Below are 25290 nucleotides of genomic sequence, written 5' to 3'. Positions count from 1 at the left end.
GACAGCCAAAAATGATAACAATATTCACCTAACCGCAACAGTGGTCAAGGTTCTGAGATAGGTGATCTACCCACAAAAGCTGGTCTTCGTGTAATGTCAGATGAAATGTGAGATGATATAGTCACGCCTTCGCCTCCAACACCTTCCAAAATATTCTCTAACGCTCCACAACTGTCCGCGTTGTTCCGGAAATTTACACATCATACTAACATCTAAACAAAGTTACTGCCTCACCCCTGCTTACAATAAATAGTACCACATTCCTGACAACTAATCATTGTCCAAATACAATGCAATGTACTTCTACTGAATCTGAACAGAAACAATGTAATACAGTGACAATCATTGTTTTACAATAAATTATCCTGCCATATAACAATGTTTAAATTCGAAAATTGTTTAAAATCTGAAATGTTAAAACATGTTTAAATTCTAAGCATGTATATATTCCAAACAGAATTAATATATAGGATGTTGTGTTTAGATGCTGTTTCATGTTTTTAGACCCCAAACGAATTTTGGATTAGGATTTAAACACATTCCTAAACATGTCTTTATGTGTTTATATTCTTAACATATTTTTACAGTGTATATAGAGGAAAAATATAAAACATACACGTAAAGGAGCAATGAATACGACTGAATCATTCGTGACCAACTCGTACTATTCCGGGACAAGCCGAAGAGAGCCATTTTTGCGACCAGGTTCCATCTAAGCGCATAGGGGCATAGCTAAAAGAATTGTCTACTCGTTCTGTAATGATTAACGTATATTTCCCCATATATTATATTATTTCGGATGCAATTTAAAGCACATCGGGACATGCGGTATTATACATCATTATTGAATACATATAAATGTATCTTGGGTATATTTTTAGATGGAAGACATATGTGAAATAAAACAAAATATTCATGAGGGATTTTTTGACCGAAGAACTTGAAGTCATACACGCATTTTGATTGGTTTGTCGTATTTTCGCACATAACATTCAACGATAGGGGGCGAGTCTTCTTGCAGGTTACGGAAAGGGGCGAGTAGTGACGAATGGGCCCTGAGTGTTATATTAAACACAAAATGGGACTTTCAAACATAATAGGCACTACAAAACATCAGCACCAAGATGTGGACGACCACAAGCGAGAACCATTCACAGAAACAAGCTGGAAATTAGTCTGTGCAATATTTGTTTTTATTACACGCCCAATTTCCCACAGAGTAAGGTCAGCTGTTTTCGTGGAGATCTCGCGGCATTTGGCAGTTAACATCAGATGATGAACGTAAAACTTGTTTCCTTAGTAATCCATGAAATACAATATCATCACCGGCCGATACGTTGCGTTGCTGAAAGCTAACTAACATATGATTCACTCGTTTGTTCCTGTCTCACGAATGAGTTCCCTCGAGTTATTTAACGTTACATAACAATTTCCAATATTTAGATACTACAGCTATATACTCTTTTACTGTCCTCTGTCAATGTGAATCAACTTTAACTAGTCGAGACAGTTACAGAAGCCATTATTTTAGCTTGTTTGCCGATCCAGTTTCGCACAAAGTAATGTGTTTAAACCACACCCAACGGGTCTTGGACCTAGATTGCGTGAGCGAGCTTTGCCGTTTTGTAAGTATTTCTGTCAGGATGTATCAGCTCTATGTGGGACGAAAGGCGGTCATGCAGGTCTTTGGGGTCGACCACTTTTGCTTGTGTTTGGTTTGTTTGTGTGTTGTTTAACGCCGCACTCTGCAGTATTCCTCTTATATGACGGCGGTCTGTAAATAATCGAGTCTGGACCAGACAAGCCAGTGATGGACATCATGAGCATCGATCTACGCAATAGATATGATGACATGAATCAACCAAGTCAGCGAGCCTGACCACCCGATCCAGTTAGTCAACTCTTACGGCAAGCATGGGATGTTTAAGATCAACTGTAACCCGGAATCTTTACGGGACCACTTTTGCGAAACATAAGCGGGGCGAACCGGGATTCGAACCTACGATCTTAGGTTTTTGGCACGACTAATGGGTGCAACGTTATGAGTCTCAAAATTAACACAGACTTTTCGTGGTCCTGCCTGTAATCGTCAGACATCTACAATGTTACAACATAGTTACAGCACTGTTACAGTTGACATTCATGTTACAAACTAGTGGTGCATATATAAGTGAGTGAGTGTGGTTTTACGCCGCTTCTTTTAGCAGTATTACAGTGCGGATACCCGAAACTGACTTCACAAATTGGACTCATATGGGGAATCGAACCCGGTACTTAGAACGCTTTAAAAGCTGGACTGTTCCACCTCCCCACACAATCTAGCTATCCCTTACCATAACCATGAGTTCTACTGTGTGCCCAAGTCTTTCCCCAAACCCCCGACAGACCGTTACACTCGACTAACGTATCACAGCCACCACAAACTGCTTAGCAAGCAACGGAAGTTGGAGGCAGGAAGGTCAATGGCCGCCGTCGTAATTGTTCCTCCGTTGTCAGGGCGATTGTCCATCTCTTCCAGGGCCTCCCGCTGCGGCCATTGTCCGCCACTTAGCTTGTGATGAATCACACCTGACCAGCAACTTCCGGTCTCATCAAACGCTGGCTGACAATAAGCCACCATGCTGTCCTCGCAAGGATATTGGTGATCTATCACCCGCGCCACTCACAGCGCCATTTCCATGCCGAAGCCTTTAGTGCTTAACCATAGAAATTACATATCACTCATACTCCCTACAGCGCTATTCCACTCCCAGCTCTTTCATCCTTAAGTAAAGCTTCGAAATTAAAGACTTTCTTCTCACATGTTCAATAACTATATTGACATACATTGCATCAATATGGACCGAGGTTCTTTATATTCGTCGGTTCATTTCTTGGATTTAACATGCCAATCATAGCTTCAGTAGCCTAATGGCACATTCTAGCCTCTGACGGGCTCATTGTGTCGTCTCATATTCATTTGCCAAGATTCAGAGATGAATGTGTGAGGTGAAGACTGAGACAAAAACAAACGTTTCTGAAGACATCTCTGACTTGCGGTATAATTAGTTTACGGAGTCTTCAAGCATCAGACCTGGATTCAATTATGCCTTAAATAGCTGGCAACCATTTACCACCAGAAAAAAATAATCTCGAGTAATATCAATGGTGGATCGACAGCCTCTTGAACTAAAAACGGTTTCATTTGATGTTCGAATGGAGTCTTCTTTAAACGGGTTTTGAGTTATTATTATTCATTCTCCGAATCTGAGCCTATTTCTGTTTCACTTCGTCCGACATACTGCCCTAGGTAGGCAAAATCTCGCAGCTTCTGAACAAGAACGTGTCACTACGTGAAACCGCGAGATTAAGAAAGTCTTAAATCACTTAGATACAACGTTCCGATTTATGATGTTGACATGAGCCGGATAATGTGATGTAACTGCACTTCCACACGAACAAAATGTTGATTTCTGCCACTTGAAGGTGTTGACACATCGATTGCAGACCACGGGACACTATCGAAGGCCATTTGGTCCTAAATTAATATTGCGTGTGGGGTTTAACGTCGCGTCCAAGATTATTACATTTGTATAACGACGTGCATGCACGTGTGTGTGTGTGTGTGTGTGTGTGTGTGTGTGTGTGTGTATGTGTGTGTCTGCTTGTGCTAGTCCGGACTGGTGCCGATTAATAGTGCTAGCTCACTGAGATACCATGCCGTAGTTTAACATGAATACCCCACTCAGACAATCAATGTCGAGCGCCAAACAGGGTAACAACAAGTACATTCTTTTAACGTCTTTGGGATTGACGCTGCCGGGGATCGAACCCCGGACCTTCCGCTCTCCGGGCGGACGCTCTACCAATTGACCACGGAGGCGATCTTGTACAGCATACAAACCGCCTTCCCTACCTTCCGAGCAATTGAGTTTTTAATAAATAATGTTCAGAGGAATGCAGACATGTCATGAAGATGCACAGAGAGGAGAATGCATCTCAGATGGTTTCCACAGACGTAGGGTCCCGTGGACATTCCGAGCTGGAATAGGTCTTCAGCAAAGCAAACTATGCTTGTCGTAAGAGGCGACTGATGGAATCGGATGGTCAGGCTCGCTGACTTGGTTAATTCACGTCACCGTATCCCAATTGTGTGGATTGATGCTATGATGTCAATCACTAGATTGTCTGGTCCAGATTCGATCATTTACAGACCGGCGTCATATAGCTTGAATATTGCCCAGTGCGGCGTTAAACAACAAACAAACCATAAACGATTCTTTTTTCAATAATGGTCATGTGGCGAATACCATTTTCTGTTTATCCGTGAAGCCTATCTTCGAGGGCATATCTGTATTTAATATTTTATGTATCAGAATCTAGTTAAATACAATATGTTAACGTCTTCCAAACAAGAGTAAACAGAAATTTAGCACGCATATATTGTCAGCGGCTGGGAAATCCCCGTGACGTCATCGGGAAACACCCTTTCCATGTCTTACACAAATGAGTTCTCTGTCGGAGTTACGATAGGTGTCGTAATTTATACGATCTGCGATATATTTAAGATGGTTTTAAAATGTATCTAATCTTAAGATATCTTATCTTTGAACGTAAATTGTTGAGATTACTCTCAGCTAAGATTGTTTTGAAAATCTAGACCCTGATGGCCTTAGGGATGAAACTCGGTATGTCAGCGGATCCCGGAGACAAAGACCACTGGGCCACCCGTGCCCCCTCTTAACGAGTCATGGACAGATTAACAATACCTATGTGTGAAATGTTTTGACTTTACCACTGGTGACAGCGATCGAACTGAACTATTCTCGTACAGAACACGGGCGTCATAACTCGATCTAAAAACAGCTCTCAGGCCCGAAAAGGGATTTATTTCCCGTCATGTAATGTACGATATAATTGCGTGAACTATTTACGTTTCTTCGTCGACGTTGTAACATTACGCTGACTTATCACTCTCCCCACGCTACCAGCCGCATCAACACCCACCGTCGTCTACTTGCGACTCCTGGTAACGACATCGTCTACCGCGAACGTCAGTCAGCTTTACCCTTCCCTCTCTCCGTCCTCACTACGACTACAGCAACAATGTTACCCAATCTCATTGACAAAAACAATAACATTGATTTCACAACCAAAGAATGGAAATGGAGTTTCTATTTTGTCCTCAATCGGTTTCTGTTTGCCAATGTGGACAAATATATCGGATAGCGTTCTATTTCGACGTCCGTTTCACGCCGTCCGAATTAATTGCAACGCTGTGACGTAATATGATCTTATTTGAGGACTGGTGAAGCCAAACATAGATGTGTTTCGGTAATACTGTACTTAAACAGGTCTAAACTTAGCCTCACTGACACGGCACTATCTCCAGCAATTGATGTGCCCCGAGGGGATTCACAGACAAGTAGCTTTAAGGCGATCTGTGTCGCAGGGTTATAAGTACTGGATGTGGAGCCGGGTGATCATTGACGAGCAGTTTAGTGATCATAAACTCGGTGCAGGATCGAGGAACTTATTAACGTGGACATAAAAGAGACGGTTTGTGCACCGCTAGCTATGTTTACCACGATAAGATCTTCCTCTTCTCAACATCGTGTGCTTACGTTATGTTTCAAAGACAAGGGGTTGGGAGTTGCTTCATTGGACGTTAACAGGCCTCGGGATAATGGGTTTCTCTTTCAAGTTTTCAATGAAGGTTTGATTTCGCCTTGTGAAATAAATATTTCCCTGTGTTTTTTTTTGTAAATGTGTTTGTCATATGCCTTTGACGTAATCTGTATACTTATTTCAATGTTGCATCGAGTCTGTGTAAAAGTTCTTTCTATTATGTTAGCATTACATTACATTACATTATTATGCAAGCATGTGTGTCATACTGATTTTACGAAACGAGTATTTCCTGAGCGAGAGCGAGAATAATACATGGATTCTTAACGAGTGTCGTAAAATAAGTATCCAACCAAAAACCAGGAAGACCACCCGATCCCCTCACAACTAACAACCAGGATGACCACCCGATCTCCTCACAACCAACAACCAGGATGACCATCCGATCCCCTCACAACCAACAACCAGGATGACCACCCGATCTCCTCACAACCAACAACCAGGATGACCATCCGATCCCCTCACAACCAACAACCAGGATGACCACCCGATCTCCTCACAACCAACAACCAGGATGACCATCCGATCCCCTCACAACCAACAACCAGGATGACCACCCGATCTCCTCACAACCAACAACCAGGATGACCATCCGATCCCCTCACAACCAACAACCAGGATGACCACCCGATCTCCTCACAACCAACAACCAGGATGACCATCCGATCCCCTCACAACCAACAACCAGGATGACCATCCGATCTCCTCACAACCAACAACCAGGATGACCATCCGATCTCCTCACAACCAACAACCAGGATGACCATCCGATCCCCTCACAACCAACAACCAGGATGACCATCCGATCCCCTCACAACCAACAACCAGGATGACCACCCGATCCCCTCACAACCAACAACCAGGATGACCACCCGATCTCCTCACAACCAACAACCAGGATGACCACCTGACACCCTCACAACCAACAACCAGGATGACCACCCGGTCCCCTCACAACCAGCAACCAGGATGACCACCCGATCCCCTCACAACCAACAACCAGGATGACCACCCGATCTCCTCACAACCAGCAACCAGGATGACCACCCGATCCCCTCACAACCAACAACCAGGATGACCACCTGACACCCTCACAACCAGCAACCAGGATGACCACCCGACACCCTCACAACCAACAACCAGGATGACCACCTGACCCCCTCACAACCAACAACAAGGATGACCACCCGATCTCCTTACAACCAGCAACCAGGATGACCACCTGATCCCCTCACAACCAACAACCAGGATGACCACCCGACACCCAGACAACCAACAACCAGGATGACCACCCGATACCCTCACAACCAACAACCAGGATGACCACCTGATCCCCTCACAACCAACAACCAGCATGACCATCCGATCCCCTCACAAACAACAACCAGGATGACCACCCGATCCCCTCACAAACAACAACCAGGATAAACAGTCGTTATTTTCACCTATGTTTGTCGTAGATATGACATGTAGTATGGCATTTGGTAGTCTCATCACATTGGGCGGGAGTTGGGTAAAATTTGACTCGGATCATCCATGACATGTAGAATCTAGCATGTGCCGATTTTGTACGCCTTTAGGAGACGAACCCCCGGATAAACAGCGCCTTATCTCTGAGAAGTGACCTAAAACCAACAAGACACAAGGTATCGATTGCAACTGACCAAAAGATATCGTACACCAGTTAAACCTTTCCGCCTGACCTTGTTAGCAAACAGTTTACACAAATGCTTACATAAGAAGAGCGAAAGAACTCGTTAGTCCACAGTGACATTTATCGTACGCACTACCAAGGTTTCCAATTGCTTCGTTTCATGGGGAGTTTTTGTCACAGTAAATCACCCCTCTTCAGTGTACTTGACAGTTACAGACTACGTGTATCATAAGAATTGATCGGTGAGTAGAACGATATAAACATGCAGAGTACGTTTCCTTCATGGGACCCCGCCCAGACATTGTGTCCGGTGGAATAACACCCAAGCTATTCATTGTGATGAATCAGCAATAGTGCCGCTGTAACGAGTCGACCTGCGGAAAACCAGTGGCCGATAGCATGAGCACCGATCAAGGCCCTCGGGTCACGATTATCTGTAATTTACTTAAACTGGATCAGTCTCCGTTTATCACAATGAATCATAAATTTATTGATAATAATTAATATCTTGTACAACCAAAACCGATCGAAGAATTACATCGCTATAATTTGAAAGAGAGGTATGATGTTTCATTGAGGGATTCCAATGCATTCTGTGTGTTTCTTTGTTGTTTAACGCCGCACTCAGCAATATTCCAGCTATATGACGGCGGTCTGTAAATAATCAAGTCAGGACCAGTCAATCCAGTGATTGATATCATGAGCATCGATCCAAGCAATTGGGATCGATGACATGCTTCAACCAAGTCATCGAACCTGACCACCCGATCCCGTTAGTCGCCTCTTACAACAGGCATAGTCGCCTTTTACGGCAAGCATGGGTTGCTGAAGATCTATACTACCCCGGAATCTTCACGGGTCCAATGCATTCTGACAACACCATTATTTTACGCTCCTTTTAGCAGTATTCCAGCATTATCAAGGCGGGGGACGCCATAAATGGGCTTCACACGTTGTAACGGATAGAATATGATTGGGATTGTTTGAATCCGTTTTCAATTTATTTTGTGAATAGGGACTGTTTTCAAACCACATTTTCAACGAGTTGGGTACTGACGACTTATTCTGGTCGGGAGTAACAACGGGGGGACGATCAACTGGAGTAAACTGCCGGGACAAAGAACGTATATGCCCATGTATGGTGGTGGCTAAACATGAAACAAACAAGAAACGGTTATTCGATGGTGATTTATTTGAAACGGGTATATAGCTTTACGCCGCTTTTAGCATCATTCCAGCAATATCACGGCGGGGGACACCAGAAATTCGCTTCCTACATTTTACCCATGTGGTGAAATCCCACCCGGGCCTACGGCGCGACGAGCGAACGTTTTATCGCTAGGCTATCGCACCGACCTCTATTCTAAGAGGTCAAAAATATACATATATGCAATATTACAGTGAAATGTTTCTCAAAGAAAACAACATAATTTATGAAAATAAACGATCGATAAGCCCCCAATAACCTCGCTCAAGTGATTGAATTTATCATACACATTAACTGAATTTATGAATATGAAAAATGTCATGAAAGAGAACGGGACTCTATTTGACATTAACAGCTGTCGTAAATGGAAATATCTCTACAAAGCTTTGATCTGAATAAAATGACTGACTGGATAACGATAGCAGCACCACGTATAGATTCAAAGCGGCAATTCAGGGAACAAATGGTAGGTCCATGTGTCAGCAATATTTCAAAGTGTTACAGAACAGAAAATTAGAACAACAACAAAATTATACACCGTAAAAAGTGTGATTATACATACGTTAGAGATAAATGGATAATACATGTACGACACAAATCATCTCGAACATACGTGTAAGTCGAAGATCATTCTGAATATACATGTAAGCCGAAGATCATATTGCAAATACGTGTAAGACGAATATCATTCTGAATATACGTGTAAGACGAAGATCATTCTGAATATACATGTAAGACCAAGATTATTCTCAATACATTCTCAATACACATGTAAGTCGAATGGCATATAGAAAATATATGCAAGACTTATATTATCTTGAATATAAGTCGAATCGGAAGATCATTCTTAATATACGTGTAAGACGAAGATCATTCTGAATATACATGTAAGACGAAGATCATTCTCATTACACATGTAAGTCGAAAATCTTATAGAAAATATATGCAAGACTAATATTATCTTGAATATAAGTCAAATCGGAAGATCATTCTGAATATACGTGTAAGACGAAGATCATTCTGAATATACATGTAAGACCAAGATCATTCTCAATACATTCTCAATACACATGTAAGTCGAATGTCATATAGAAAATATATGCAAGACTAATATTATCTTGAATATAAGTCGAATCGGAAGATCATTCTGAATATGCATGTTATACGAATATCATCTTGAATCTGTGTGTAAGACAAAAATCGTCTTGCATAAGTGCGTTATAAGAACGTATCCCGAATATACGTATACGACGTATATCGACTTGAATTTACGTGTAACAAAAACATTGTCAACAGCATGCGTATAAAACGAATAAATTCTTGAATAAACGTGTCAGACGAACATCATCGTGAATATATATTATGAAATACACACAAATTTTATTCAAAGCAGATATTGTGATATCATCCCCAAGATACGTGTGACACGAATACCGTCTTGAATAGACGTCTAAGACGAACATAATCCTGAATATACGCGCAAAGCGAATATCCTTTGAATACCCGTGTAACACGAATATCACCTTTGAATAGACGTGTAAGACGAACATAATCCTGAATATACGTGTAAGTCAAACATAATCCTGAATATACGTGTAATGCGAATATCCTCTGAATACCCGTGTAACACGAACATCACCTTTGAATAAACGTGTAAGTCAAACATAATCCTGAATATACGTGTAAAGCGAATATCCTCTGAATACACATGCAAGACAAATGTCCATACAGATCAATATAGATGTAGATGTAACTGTCGGGGTGGCAGGTAGGAGTGCTTCCCTTGCAGGGATGGGAGAGTAAGGAGTTCGATTTAGGGGTAAGGATGTGGTAAGGATATAGGCGTAAGGATTAACACGTATAGAGCAGCAAGCCTCATTACATCAAAACAATAACTCTATATTAAATATGATTCAGCTGCCATTTTCGGCATCTGAAATACAAATGGTCATAAACTATCTCGACAACTGACATCCACAATGCAGAAACACATCTAGCTATTGATAGAATTCTATAATATTATTAAGCAGATTATATTTTTACAGCTCTCGTTCACACAATCATGGATCACGGTGGGTATGTAAAATAGTGATTCTTCAAAGTGGTTACCAGTTGTCCGGCTACAAAGGGAGATAATAAGCGTAACTCACGTCCACTCTGGGCTGAAGGCTGGTGCTGCAACTGACGCTCGCCTGGAATGCAGATGTATATAGTGAGTGAGTGAGTGAGTGAGTGAGTGAGTGAGTGAGTGCGTGTCATTTGCTGCCGCTTTGAACGGTATTCCAGTTATATCACGGCGTGTCAGATGGACTTGGAAGGAAAGCCCGAAGTGATGCAGGTCTTACCACCTGAGATAATCGGGAATACAGATGGATATAGTGTTATAATATGTGATACATATGGATACAGTGTCGGAATAGGGGAATACAGATGATATAGTGTTGGAGTAGGGGAATACAGGTGGATATAGTTTTTGAATAGGGGAATGCAGATGGATATAGTGTTGGGATACGGGAATACAGATGATATAATGTTGGAATAGGGGAATACAGGTGGATATAGTGTTGGAATAGGGGAATACAGGTGGATATAGTGTTATAATACGTGACACAGATGGATATAGTGTTGGAATAGGGGAATACAGGTGGATACAGTGTTGGAATAGGGAAATACAGGTGGGTATAGTGTTGGAATAGGGGGATACAGATGGATATAGTGTTGGAATAGGGGGATACAGGTGGATATAGTGTTGGAATAGGGGAATACTGGTCGATATAGTGTGTGAATAGAGGAATACAGGAGTATATAGAGTTGGAATAGGGGAATACAGGTGGATATAGAGTTGGAATAGGGGCATACAGGTGGATATAGTGTTATAATAGGGATTACAAATGGATATATAGAGGATAGTCGATGAATACCATAGCACAGTACTACAGTCACACAATACTACAGCCACATCATCACACAGTACTACAGCCACTCTATCACACAGTACTACAGCCACTCTATCACACAGTACTACAGCCACTCTATCACACGGTACTACAGCCACACCTTCATACAGTACTACAGCCAAACCATCACAGTACTACAGCCACACTATCGCACAGTATTGCAGCCACTCCATCATACAGTACTACAGCACCACAATCACACAGTACTACAATCACACCATCACACAGTATTGCAGCCACTCCATCATACAGTACTACAGCACCACAATCACACAGTTCTACAGTCACACACTACTACAGCCACACCGTCACACAGTACTACAGCCACACCATCATACAGTATTGCAGCCACTCCGTCATACAGTACTACAGCACCACAATCACACAGTACTACAGCCACACACTACTACAGTCACACCATCACACAGTATTGCAGCCACTCCGTCATACAGTACTACAGCCACTTCATCATACAGAACTATTGTCAAACCATCATACAGAACTATAGCCACACCATCATACAGAACTATAGCCACACCATCATACAGAACTATAGTCAAACCATCATACAGTACTATAGCCACACCATCACACAGTACTACAGCAACACCATCACACATTTACTACAGCCACACTATCGCACAATAAAACCCACTGCTATGGTCCATCGGTGTTGCCGGCGTTACCGTTTGGCAGACCAATGCACGCATATGGAATATCGAGATGGGTTGCCAGGCCCTTTCCCGAACTTGATTACTGGTATGAGATATATGTGTTTCATATATTTGCATTTAGTGGTTTGTGCCAATGCACCGGATATAACCGAGTCGGTCAAACGAGTGTGAAACACAAGCCTGCATGTTGTTGCCCGTATTGAGCTTTAATTGGCTGCATTGACGTCAGAGAACAACATGTCGATTGTAATCAGTTGAAAGCTGTCAACTTCTGCCGGTGTTTGTTTCTTTCAAATGCACATTATTATATCATCTGATCATATCGTATGGCGCATCATTGAACAAAGTTGAAATAGACAATCAGCCTCAGTAATGGGAATGTGTCACGGTAGGTGGCCGTATGAACAAAGCAATCGTAGTACTAAGACTAGTTTAAGTCTATGTTAAAGTGTGGGAGGGTTCACAAAGCGATCTTAGCGCGAAGACCCTCCCACACTTTAACAGTCTCAGTCTTCGCTCTAAGATCGCTTTGTGTAACCAGGGACACGGGACTATCAGTGAATAACAACTGGATGGCTGTTAAGTCGAACCTTGTGATCAATACACTTCGAAATATCCGTATTAAAGGGAGCCACACGACACAGCGTCGATAACTGACATTCTTTCCCTTTATATCCTCGATCTGGAAACTGGAAGTGTGTGATGTGGGGTGTTCTCTGTGGTACCGTCGCTTTGAACAGGATATCTACGGTGGCCCATACGGGACATGAAAACCTTTTCGACTGTGTTAGAAGTTTTCGAGTATCACACGTTTTCATTCGTGTGAGTGAGAGAGAAGGCTTTGCGCGGCTGTTAGTAATATTCCAGCAATACCAGAGCGGGGGACACAAGAAATGGGCTTCAAAATTGTGCCCATGCCTTCGGCGCGACGAACGAACACTTTACCCACTAGGCTACCCCACCGCCCCGTTTTCATTCGAACTACTACACATCGTTAAGAAACTGAAACTGAAAGAGAAGCTGGAAACCGTCTGAAAAACAAAGAAACACAGAAAAGCGTACATTGAAACGCCGGAAAATAAAAACTCAAAATACGAAGAAAACTATCATAACCCCTTTCAAATATATACCATTCACAAGAATATCAAATAACCCCTGGTTATTTTTATATGACTATTGTTATTTCTGACCGTCCGGGTTAACGTGATTCAGCTGTGTAGAGTGAGTGAGTTTATAGCCGCTTTGAACTGTATTCCAGTCATATCACGGCGTGTCAGTTTAATGTGAGAGGAAAGCCAAAAGTGATACAGGTCTCTGACGTTTATCACTTTGGTGAAACCCACGAGCATGGTTATGGTGCTGACAAACCAAGAAAGATAGAAACATCGGGGCGAACCCGGATTCGAACCCACAATTATAGGTTTCTGACGTGCCCAAGGGACGCAACACAGTTCTGTGTAGAACTATAACAAAACCTCGCCACGCCAAGTACCAAACCACTACTCCAGTAGATGAAAGGTTGCGACAATTGTGGCTCTGTGTATGATCCATTTATGAAGACTATCTCCCGTACTAATGTGAGATAAAAATAAACCTTTTTCAGTTTTCATTTCCCATTGGAAATAGTCTGCTCATGAATGAGTTTGCGTGGTGAGTGATGCGAAGTAATTCCAATACAATTGACAGGCTACGTGTTGCAAACTCATGTTGTGCCCCCATAAGGTTTTCACATCAGCCAAATTACCCGTAACAATACTCGATCAATGAGCGTACGATGTGTTTTCCAGCGCATTCACATGAATACGGTGGCGCTAAGCTGGTCACTGCTCAGAGTCAATAGACGTTCGATTCTCGACTTATCAAACATAATTAGTCGTAATCAATCAGCGCGCCGAGATCGACTCGGTTTGCAAATAGTTTTTGTATGTCATATTTAAATGATAATGCGTGGCATCTCTCTCCCCGATGTTGTTCAATACCTATATGGTCCACGGAGTACATTAAACCTGTCTACGGCCAGAAACATTTGCTATTCGGCGAGAATGTTCTGTTTGCTTTTGCGCCATTAGGTGAAGAACGGCGCATATGCAGATAGATATTGGAGGTTGAGTGCTACTCGTGTATGTTAACTTGTCGGGAAAACATTGTCGGACATTGCATATTCTGATAAAAGTTATACTGTTAAACTTCCCGGAGAAGGGGCATGGCGGACTTTGAATTAAAAGAGAGAGAATAAAATACGACTTCGAAGTTTTGGGTTGACTGTGAAATCTGAGGGTGAAAGGGATCGATCGGGTCAGTAAAAACCTCGATCAAAGCCGACGGAACTCTAGGAGGAGTGTTTTATCTAGCTTAGATGCCGATAAACAACGATTTATTGCGTCAGAATATCTTGAGACAATTTGTCAAATATCGAACAAACACAAGTATGAATACCTGTTTGATTTGTTCACCCTACCGTAAGTGGACTCGACCGGCACATTGTCAATTTCGCACGTGCAGCAAGTTTTGCTCGTGGAAATACATTCTGAGCGGGATGACATGTACCACACCACAACCATGCTGCACGTGGAGTTTTGAGCGGGAGGTGTGTCCCTCACAACCGCCACGAAGCAAAAAGCTGGTTGCTTTCGAATCAATGAAAGGCACGTGACACAGCAGAAGTTAACCTCAGTCAAAGACGGACATACAATCTCTATACGTCTTTGCCTCAGATTTCAATTTGTTTTAATTCTTCAACACAATGGCAGATTGAAACATGCTGGCAAGATAACTTCGTTGTAGCAGTATCACTCGGGGTATATGTGGTTTTATGCGTCCCTCCTTATTTTTTATGTGACCCTCCGACTCGTGGTATAAAACCAAACGCAGGAAACATAAAATACTCGTGATACTCACACTTTAAGCAGTGGTACATGTTGTAAAGTTTGTTTGCAACCGATGAGAGGCGCATAGCTGAACTATCATCAGTCGCAAACCAGTGACTGTTTGTTTGTTTGTTTGTTTGTTTGTTCGTTTAACGCAGCACTCGGCAATATTCCACCTATATGACGGCAGTCTGTAAATAATCGAGTCTGGACCAGACAATCCAGTGATTGTCACCATGAGCATCGATCTTCGCAATTGGGATACGATGACATGCATCAACCAAGTCAGCGGGTCCGACCACCCGATCCCGTAAGTCGCCTCGGTTACTGAAGACCAATTCTAACCCGAAATCGTCACGGACAAGACGTATATGCCATATCAGAAACATCAGCACTTACATTGTAAAACAACATTCCACTTAGCTGCCATGGCTTAATGTCTTGGTTAAAATAGGTCCCCAGTACCCATGTCTGCTGACAAAGCCGATTCAAATGGGAATCTGGTGGTTGCAACGGATGCTTGGTGTCCAAACATCGCGACGTTATGGGTCGATATTCATGCTATCAACCATTGGTTTACCAACATTCCTTTTTTAATGAACGCCGTTATATAAGAACAGTACTTTTTGCGACGTGAAATAGAAACTTCACAATCGACCATGATGCGTTTCAACGAGACTCAAGCTTACGAATTATCAATATTTTTTAACAGATCGGTATCAGATGATTTCGGCCGCTTTTACTTGTGTGAACACATCACTGGTAACATTGTCTTAAAGATCACCCATCCACAATTAAAACACATCTGTGACGTCATTCTATTGTTTGAAAGCTCCATTATTTTTCAGGAATGGAGAGTTGTTTGTCAACTGTACATTATCTTGGAATGACATTTGAATTAATTTCCACTTGGAATGAACGGAACTATTTTTTACATTAATAACAAGTGAATAATTTCAATTTTTTTCGAAAATATGTGTCGCTAGCGGGTTTCGAACCCGCATTGTTTGAAAGAAGAATGTGTAATTGTCAACCTCAGCTGCGGCGGCACATTTAAGGATATGGTGTGAAATTAACTATTAAATATTTTCATAATTTTGCATGTTTAAAACTTCAAAATAATATGTATATATTTTGTGTTAGAGCAGGTTACCTACAACAATGTTCATATTTATAGCAATTAGCAACCTTTGACGAGAAAAAACATATCAGTAATATATATATCCTAGTTCGGGGCTCTATATTTCCTAATATTCCCGTCAGCATGTATTAACAATGTGCAAGCGATTGACAGATACTTGTTCAGGACCTTGCGAAATTATGAAGAGCCGTGTACCATGCATTGTAAATGTCAGCTCGAGACGGAGCTTGGCGCACGTGCAACAGCGGCAGAGAACGTATTCCTCATGCATCACACAAGGGCGACTCACACAGTATGAATACAGTCGACAAAGAGTTCTGGTTTATTTTTCAAATATTTTCCACAACTGAATATATTTTGTCAAAGTGTCATTCCCCTCTACATAACGCATGACCTATATCTTGCAGCTTTGATAACCCGTCTCCCCAAGTTTTACTCGAACTGTGCAGAGTGCACCCGTCGCACCATCAAACGACATGGAATTCGCATTAATTTCAACAAATACTTTTATTTATAATATCAGTAACCCAAAAGACCAATCAATAACTCTGTATATGTGATTGTGGCTGGGAGGACAGTGTTGTAAGCGTAACACCACGGGGGGTACGGCTTGTGTTTGAACTTGAGAGCAATGTCCCCTATAAGCTTTCATCTCTGATGTGCTAAGGTCTTAAAGCAAGACAACGCTCCATCCTGTGCTTACTGGGACACCACAGCGCGGCAGGCTGCCTATCGATGAGGGACAGAGGCGGCGGAGTGGGGCAAAGACATGCAGCTAAAAAGATATTGATACAGTTATTCAACTGAACTGAGTTGACATGGGTTCAAACAGCTCTTGCATATATTGTTCTGGGCACTGAAACGCCATTTGCGGCCACAATTACTTGTCTTGGAGGGCGATATTGCAATGCAGTTGTATATACAGAGATCTCAATTGAACATACTCTCTTTGTTGTTTAACGCCGCACTCAGCAATATTTCGACAAGCATAGTCTCCTTTTACGGCAAGCATGGGTTGAACTATTCTACCTACTTCTAACGTCGGAAATGGGAACCTGTGAATGCTAATGGGATCTTGTCACGACACTATGCCAAAGTTCGGCAACAACTTTTGTCTGTTCGTAAGCACACACAACTGATTGATACGGTTGAACAGTGAGCGCGGGAACGGTTACGGGTCGTTACATCTTGAAAACAACAGGTATCTCATATGAACATTTGCTCTAAGGAAAAGGGAAGCACATCATCGACTTGAACAAGCGGCTCCATTCAATGGATCCGATCCGAATGTCCGAGATGACATGCAGCCTCTGAGAATAGGCTCATGGACCCGTGAAGATCCGGGTTAGAAAAGGTCTTCAGCAACCCATGCTTGCTGTAAAAGGCGACCATGCTTGTCGTTAGAGGCGACTAACGGGATCGGTTGGTCAGGCTCACTGACTTGGTTGATGCATGTCATCGATCCCAATGGCGTGGATCGATGTTCAAGATGTCAATCACTGGATATTCTGGTTCAGACTGTATTAATTACAGACCGCCGTCATATAGCTGGAATATTGCTGAGTGCGGCGTTAAACAACAAACAAACAAAAATGAACAGACTCATGAGCCATGGAGCTAGCATGTTCTTGGTGCCCCGTGCATGCGCTTACGTAATTACAGACTGATACACTTCCTGCGTTTCTTATAACAAACATCTCCTTAAACATCAAACCCGTCTCCTTCGAAATAACCACAATGGGATATATTCTGCTTATTGAACACAACGATTGTGATATGGATAATGGATAATTTTAGACTCGGCCCAAATGCTTGTCCAAATAGCGACTACACCCCAGTCTGACAGCGCATGCCGCAGCTGATTGACACTTTGGCTATTTTTGTAATCAGATTGATTTTTATCTGTGGCGATTCATCACACCGTCAAGGCCGACACAAGGCCCGAGATAAGTGGGTGTTTACGTCTTTACCCTGTCTCTGATTAACTGAAGAAACCATTCTTGAAGAGTCGCACTACCAAGATGGCCGCTTACAACCTGTCACGTGGTCCCAGACATAAGCGAACACCGTTTCTGTTCTCGTTTCCTGTCAATGACCTGCCTCTTGTCAGTTCTGAGCTTCTAATCATACTAAAATCTGTTTTCAGGAAGAACTATTCGGTTTCAGTCCGTGTGAACTCAATTGCAAGGGATGAAGCCCTGAGCACAGGCTAGAGTTACAACCACCACTCCATGCAAATCATCATTAGGATGTGTGTGAGGGATATTACTTATCTGTATGTTTGGGAAGGTGCTTTGATACAGGTAAATGTGAACTGTCCTTATTACACATCATTTGGGAACCAAGGTCGGGCCTCACGCCTGTCGTTACATGATGCCACTGACATATGATGACACGACACGCGCATGTCTTTAAATGATGGCATCATTATATAACCATTATTTAGCAGTGGCATAGGCATTGTATAATCTTGACATAACATGACATACATGATATAACCTTTATAAATCCGTTATATCGACATGGTATACTAGTATCATGATAAAGACATGATATAACGTGACATGGGTATGATATATGCTTGATATAACATGATATAGACATGACATAACCTTTATGTCACATGACAGGCATGATAAAATCTTGATATAACTAATATAAACATGATCTAACCTTGATATAACGTGACATGATATAACCTAGATATTACATGACATAGACATGATATAACAATGCTATTACATGACATAGACATATAACCATGTCATAGACGTGATAATACCTTGCTATAACCGTAATATAGACATGACATAACCTATATATAACATTACAGGCATTATATAACATGATTTAACCGTGGCACAGACATGATATAACCTTGATATAACCTGACAGACATGATATAATTTTGATACGATAGAGCAGTGATATAGTCATGATTTAACCTTGATATAGACATGATATAACCATGATATGGCCATGACATAACAATGATACAACCACGATATAACCGTGATATAGACATGATATAACCTTAATGTTATCGTGAGAGACACAATACAAACGTTAGGTAACAGTGATATAGACATGATAGAACCATGATATAGTCGTGATTTAGACATGATATAACCATGATATAACATGACATAAACATGACATAACCGTGATACAGCCGTGATAGACATGTGAGTGAGTGAAGACTTAACGTCACATCGGCAATATTTCAGCCACATCGTTGCAGATATAACAGTGATATATATACATGATATAACGAAGATAGACATGATAAAGGCATGGTATGATAGTGATATAGACATGACGTAACCGTTATAAGTGATATAAATATAAAGCGTCAGTCTTGAATACCCGCTGAAACGGATTCCGCTGGGTGTTGAAGGCTGTTGTATGAATGGATCACTGAAATTCTGTAAACTATGCATAGCGAATTGCCGCGCGTTACGCGACAGGGCCGACCTCGCCTCATTATCCTTACCGGACGCGTATGTACAAATTCTCTCCAGGAAAAAAACAACCTTTACGTTATTATAACAATCCCACTTCGGCCCAATCTAATGACTTCTTTTAAAAAATATACACTCTTCAAAAAAAAAGAAATGCACTGGTAGTATGTAATTCATTGAACCTGACTTCACAAAAAATCCGGTATATAAATTGGATATATGTTATTGAAAAATGTTGGTGGCCTGATATTCGACAAACGGTGAGTCAAAACGCAGCAATTGTCGATTTGCAATGTCTTAAACGGCAATGTTTCACACTTGTTCGAAAATGTCATGAAGGAAAACAGTGAAGCAAAATGCACGTGCAAGTTATGGCTTTCGTAACTCGTGGCTATAAATTTAAAAAGGCAAGCATACGCCAATAATTTGTTATTCAATTGTCAACATTTTTCAAGTTCGAAAATGCCGAGACTCAACCCTACCGATCGGAACATCTCCATAGGACGTACCCAAAGAGGGGAATCGCGGTCTTATGTTGCACGCCACTTCAACTTCCACCACAGCACCATTTGCCCCCTTTGTAACCCGTACACACAGTTCAATTCCACTGCAGACCGTCCGAGAACCGGCCGGCCAAGAGTTACCACCCCTGCACAGGTTAGCTACATTCGACTGTTCCACCTACGTCATCGCAATGCCACAGCTACGGAGACTGCATGACGCATCCCTAGTTTGAGGAGGATATGGGTCCAGACTCAGGAACCATCTTCGCGAGGCTGGAATCCGACCCAGAAGACCAGATATCGGTCCTGTTTTGCAACAGATCCATCGACATGGGCTGGTGCCATACCTTACAGCCTTGGAATTTGAGAAACTGGAGACGAGTGTGGTTAAGCGATGAATCACGATTTAGCGAGATGGAAGACAGCGTGTTTATCGTCGTCGAAATGAGCGTTTCGCCCCACATTGTGTACGTGAATTCGACAGATTCAGTGGCGGTAGTATCATGGTGTGGGGGGCCATATCCGACACCACGAGATCTGACTTGGTTGTGGTTCAGAGAAATTTGACAGCAAATCGCTACATGAATCAAATTCTTCAACCTCATCTTCTTCCAATCATTGACCGCCAGAGGGGGCTGTTTCAACAGGACAACGCTCAACCGCACACACCTCGTGTCATGTAGACTCCTCTCTAGATCTCAACTACTCAAGATCTCAACCCAATCGAATACCTCGGGGTGAACTCGATCGACGTATACGTCAACGTCAGAACACGCCGTAGACACTCCCACAAGCAGAATGGCGCAGAATTCCGCAGGACAGAATTCGTACACTTATCCAGTCAGTCTATGATATCAAATTAAATATATCGACTTTATTAGGTACAATACATTCACTAAATATCTACCTGTGCGTTTCCTTTTTTGAAGAGTGTATCTGTAAAATATCAACACGTAAGTTTTAGATCAGATTTGCAAGAGACAGATCTTGATCCGTCTAGCGGGCATCTGGCAATGACTGCAAAACTACTTTCAATTGTATCTATTTACAGATAAAGAATGAGAGGTAATTCGAAGTTCAATCTTATCTTGGTTAAATCTGGTATATCTAAGTCCATTTTTTAACATCTTGCATCACTGGAATTTTGTTACTGCATTTTTTTAACAAGTGAATTTACGTCAAGATTTGTAATTGTACGTAGTCTGCCTTTGTAATCTTGAAATGCAGCTGTTCCACAACACGAACAATAAATCATTTTGTTTTTCACTGAATCTTCACGTTGAAAATAAGAAGCCAAAAATACACCAGAACTTGTAGCTCGTGAAGAATTTTATTTGTTGAAATACGAGCCACCAACCATATTTCTCCATACGATAAAAAATTGGTTATATGAATTATCTCGTATGTACATTGTAAATGTCACTCAATTAGATCATTGATTAATTACCGTATTTTTCAACGGATTTCAACAAAGAATGAATATGATACACTCACATTCAGTGGTTTAGGGAGCGTCAACACTGGGATAATCAACGTTGGGCTGATGTCTTGTTTTCTGACGAATCGAGGTTCTCTACTTCCATGAACGAAGGAATGGAGTTTGGAGACGTCCTAATGAGCGTTTAATGGACGTTAACGTCGTACAGCATGATCATATTGGGGTGGGTGGGTCCATAATGGCATACGGTGGTATCACAGTGACTGGCAGAACTGCGCTCCGTATTGTCCATGGCAGAGTCACGGGTCAATACTCTCGGGACAACATCTTGTGATGCTATTTGCACAACGTGTTGGGCAACGTTTAATTTCTGTAGACGGTAATGCGCGTGCGCACCTTGCTAATGTTGTGACCCAATTCCACCAACAGCAAAACACCCATGTCATGTCGTGGTCAGCACTCAGTCCTGACCTTTCTCCCACTGAACACGTCTGGGACGTCATTGGCAGATGTGAACGTCAACGTCAAAATACACCCCCCTCTTTCAATGAACTAGGAGTTGCTCTCACTGATGAGTGGAACTCCATGAGTCAAGCTGACATTGATCGACGCATCGGAACTCATGACTCGAAGGGGGAGGTCGGGTAGCCTAGTGGTTAAAGCGTTCGCTCGTCACGCCGAAGACCCGGGTTCGATTCCCGACATGGGTACAATGTGTGAAGCCTATTTCTGGTGTCCCCCGCCGTGATATTGCTGGAATATCGCTAAAAGTGGCGTTAAATCAAACTCACTCACTCATGACTCGAAGAATTCTTGCATGTCTGAGTGAGTGAGTGAGTGAGTGAGTATGGTTTTACGCCGTTTTTAGCGATATTCCAGCAATATCACGGCGGGGGACACCAGAAATGGGCTTCACACATTGTACCCATGTCGGGAATCGAACCTGGGTCTTCGGCGTGACGAGCGAACGCTTTAACCACTAGGCTCCCCGGCCGCCCCCGGGCATGTCTGACCAACAGAGGTAGTTTTACCCGATATTAAAGACGTTGGCTGCAAAATGCAAATTTCGAATTTGACCCGCGACTTCTTTAACGACCTAGTGAGCCACCATCTCATCACATCAACCATTAGAATCCATTAGGTCTGATATAATTAGATCTACTCCCCAGCAGGTATGATCTTTTTGCCAATCCCACTATCCCCTTCTTTTTGGCATGGTACATAATGAATACACACTGGGATTTCCTCCCACATAAAGCTGACACGCCGAGATATAACTTGAAGTAAATCAGGTCTCATACATTTACCACTATGGTGAAACCCACGAGCACGGGTATTTTGCTGACAAAACTAGAAACATAATCGGGGCGAACCGGGATTTGAACCCACGATCATAGGTTTTTGGCGTGCCAAAGGGACGCAACTCTGCCTAGTGGCGCCTTAGATGACCCATGGCCCCCACACAATAAGGAGGAACTGGGGCACCAGTCTTGCAACAATATGTAACGTGGGACACTGCAAAGCGTTTATTGTGTGACATTGTTGCCACGGGCGGTACATTACAATAGTGATCGCAAATATTTCTTAGGTGTAACATTTGTCCCGCATGACAAACAAATTATAAATCACTACATAAAACCATGGGGAAATCGAGAGCAGATAATTCTAAATCTGGAATTTTTGTGACAAAATGGTTTTTTTAAATAGACCCTGCAAGAACAAACCGAAGTTCAATCAGTTTGTCTTGTTCCTTTCGGTCTATGGAGATCTTGACACAGCTTTAATTGATTTACTTCACAAAATATATTTGGAATCTTAATGTCTTGAATAGAACTGACAGCCTACACAATGTTCGACTCCGCCAAAAGGTTCTGAGCAACATTGGGCAATACTGTCTACACTGGCTGAAGTTTTGATTGCTCGTCGTGATGCCGCGATGAGACTAGTGCAGTGATGACACCAGGTGTTCGCGAAAAGGGAAAGCATGCCCTGCCCTTCCGGTAGCACCTGCCACTCACACAATTTGGATGTAAAGTTTTTGGTGCCTGACGCCGCAGAGTAGTACTCCCATGCGACGGCGGCCTGTAGACAAACCAGACAATCAAGTGATCGACCAGAAACATCCAGTGACACGACAGCGCATTTTCTGATTTTATTGAAACTGAACACGATATGTTAATTTGAGTTACAGTCGGCGGTGAACTTGTCGAAAATACGTTCATACATCGTTTACAACTTCCCATTTTAACTGCAGATCATTTAATTATTCACATCCATACAATTTTAATTGAAGTGCCTGATAAGACTCGTACGTGGTACGAGTTGAAAGCGCTGGCCTATTAAAACTGTGATCAATCTTACTCCTCTTATTTAATTATTACTATATATATTATTTACAATAATTATATAATTATATAATTAAGATTTTACTGATCATATTTGAAGAAAATCTTATCCCTTTCTTATATCTCCAGGAAGTACAATGTCTACAACGATTTGAATGCTATCCATGACTCTATAACGATGGCCATTAACTACACTTCAGGGTAAGGTGAGCTAAAAGAGTAAGTCATCTTCGGGAAGACTGACGCTTCAGTGCTTGTAGATACAAAATGTCCACTATGCGCAAGACCGGTCCAACAGCCCACCCTACATGGAACAGTATTAATGTTTTCTGTAACAACAATAATGAATGGCGCTAGATCAACCAACATGCCTGCTTCACTATGCATCAGGTGCAGTCAGCCCACTATATCACAATCTTGCCCCTAATTGCACACCTACCTTTTTAAGATACTTTGACTCAGAAGAGAATAAGCCGATCTGTCGGTCCGTTTCGCCATACATTTCATCTCACCGCTAAGCAGTTTTCATGAAGTAGTCCACTCTTTCAAACTAGTTCTCATCTTAGATCACTCCCAGTCGTAACTGTTGCCTCATGTGGACTCCTTGATGTCTCATCAACAAGCCAGTTGGCTCCGAGACCACGCGCAAGCATCATGTACATAATCTACTGTAAGTTCCGATACATACGACTCCAGTATTGACTTACACAAATTAGTTATTCACAGACTTCAGCAATTTGTCTTCAAGTGGTCAATATAGTATCACTACCTGCGTTCCCCAATACGTTGTAAACAGAGTGAGGGTAATACCACCGAGAAGTCTGCTCTAGTCTGAAGTGAGGCCGCCAGAGGAGTTTGGACAGAGTACCATTGACATCTAGTTAATGCCCACATTGAGTCGGCCTGTTCATCCCGAACCACCATTAAGTGTCATTTAGACTTCCAAAACATCATTCATCGCATGCAACGCATTTTTGCCCAGCACAGGCCGTTGTCAAAACGAGGAAAAGAAAATACCATGTACTAATCTTGGTAATTTTCCTTAATACAAACCCATCAATTTGCAGAAAGGGTTAATCAAATTGACTCAATCCAAAATTGTTTTTAGCCAGTTTGGGGTCGCGTGAAATTGGTTCATCATCATCATCCAGCATCCACACGGCTGCACCTTCCGAATACCCCCCTACAAAAGTATGAAAAGTCACAATATGTCTCATCCTCGAGTAAGGAATGTTTGTGTACTGATGTCCAACACTGAGTCTCGTATGATAACAATATTGTTGAAGATACCGTCATGAGGAAATCTTATTTGAAGACAAGACGTCTCCACGGCGGTTTGCTAAATCCGAAAATAGTCAATAGCATGTCCCAGTGAC

The 25290-nt window shown here is 42.2% G+C and overlaps 1 protein-coding gene across 3 annotated transcripts in view; it reads right to left on the bottom strand.

Annotated features, from left to right (window-relative positions):
• LOC124133193 (potassium voltage-gated channel subfamily B member 2-like) overlaps positions 1–25290 on the bottom strand; it is a 267976-nt gene that overhangs the window by 167347 nt on the left and 75339 nt on the right. For all 3 annotated transcript variants that reach the window (XM_048400515.1, XM_046497469.2, XM_048400514.1), the window contains exon 2: positions 10679–10720. In XM_048400515.1, coding sequence (XP_048256472.1) covers positions 10679–10720 — 42 coding nt within the window. The remainder of the gene's footprint in view (positions 1–10678; positions 10721–25290) is intronic.

Source organism: Haliotis rufescens, unplaced genomic scaffold, assembly GCF_023055435.1.
Source record: "Haliotis rufescens isolate VD_foot unplaced genomic scaffold, xgHalRufe1.0.p SCAF_2, whole genome shotgun sequence".
NCBI classification, from domain to species: domain Eukaryota; kingdom Metazoa; phylum Mollusca; class Gastropoda; order Lepetellida; family Haliotidae; genus Haliotis; species Haliotis rufescens.
The sequence above is the reverse complement of the archived record's forward strand: the minus strand, read 5'-3'. Positions and strand labels throughout refer to the sequence as shown.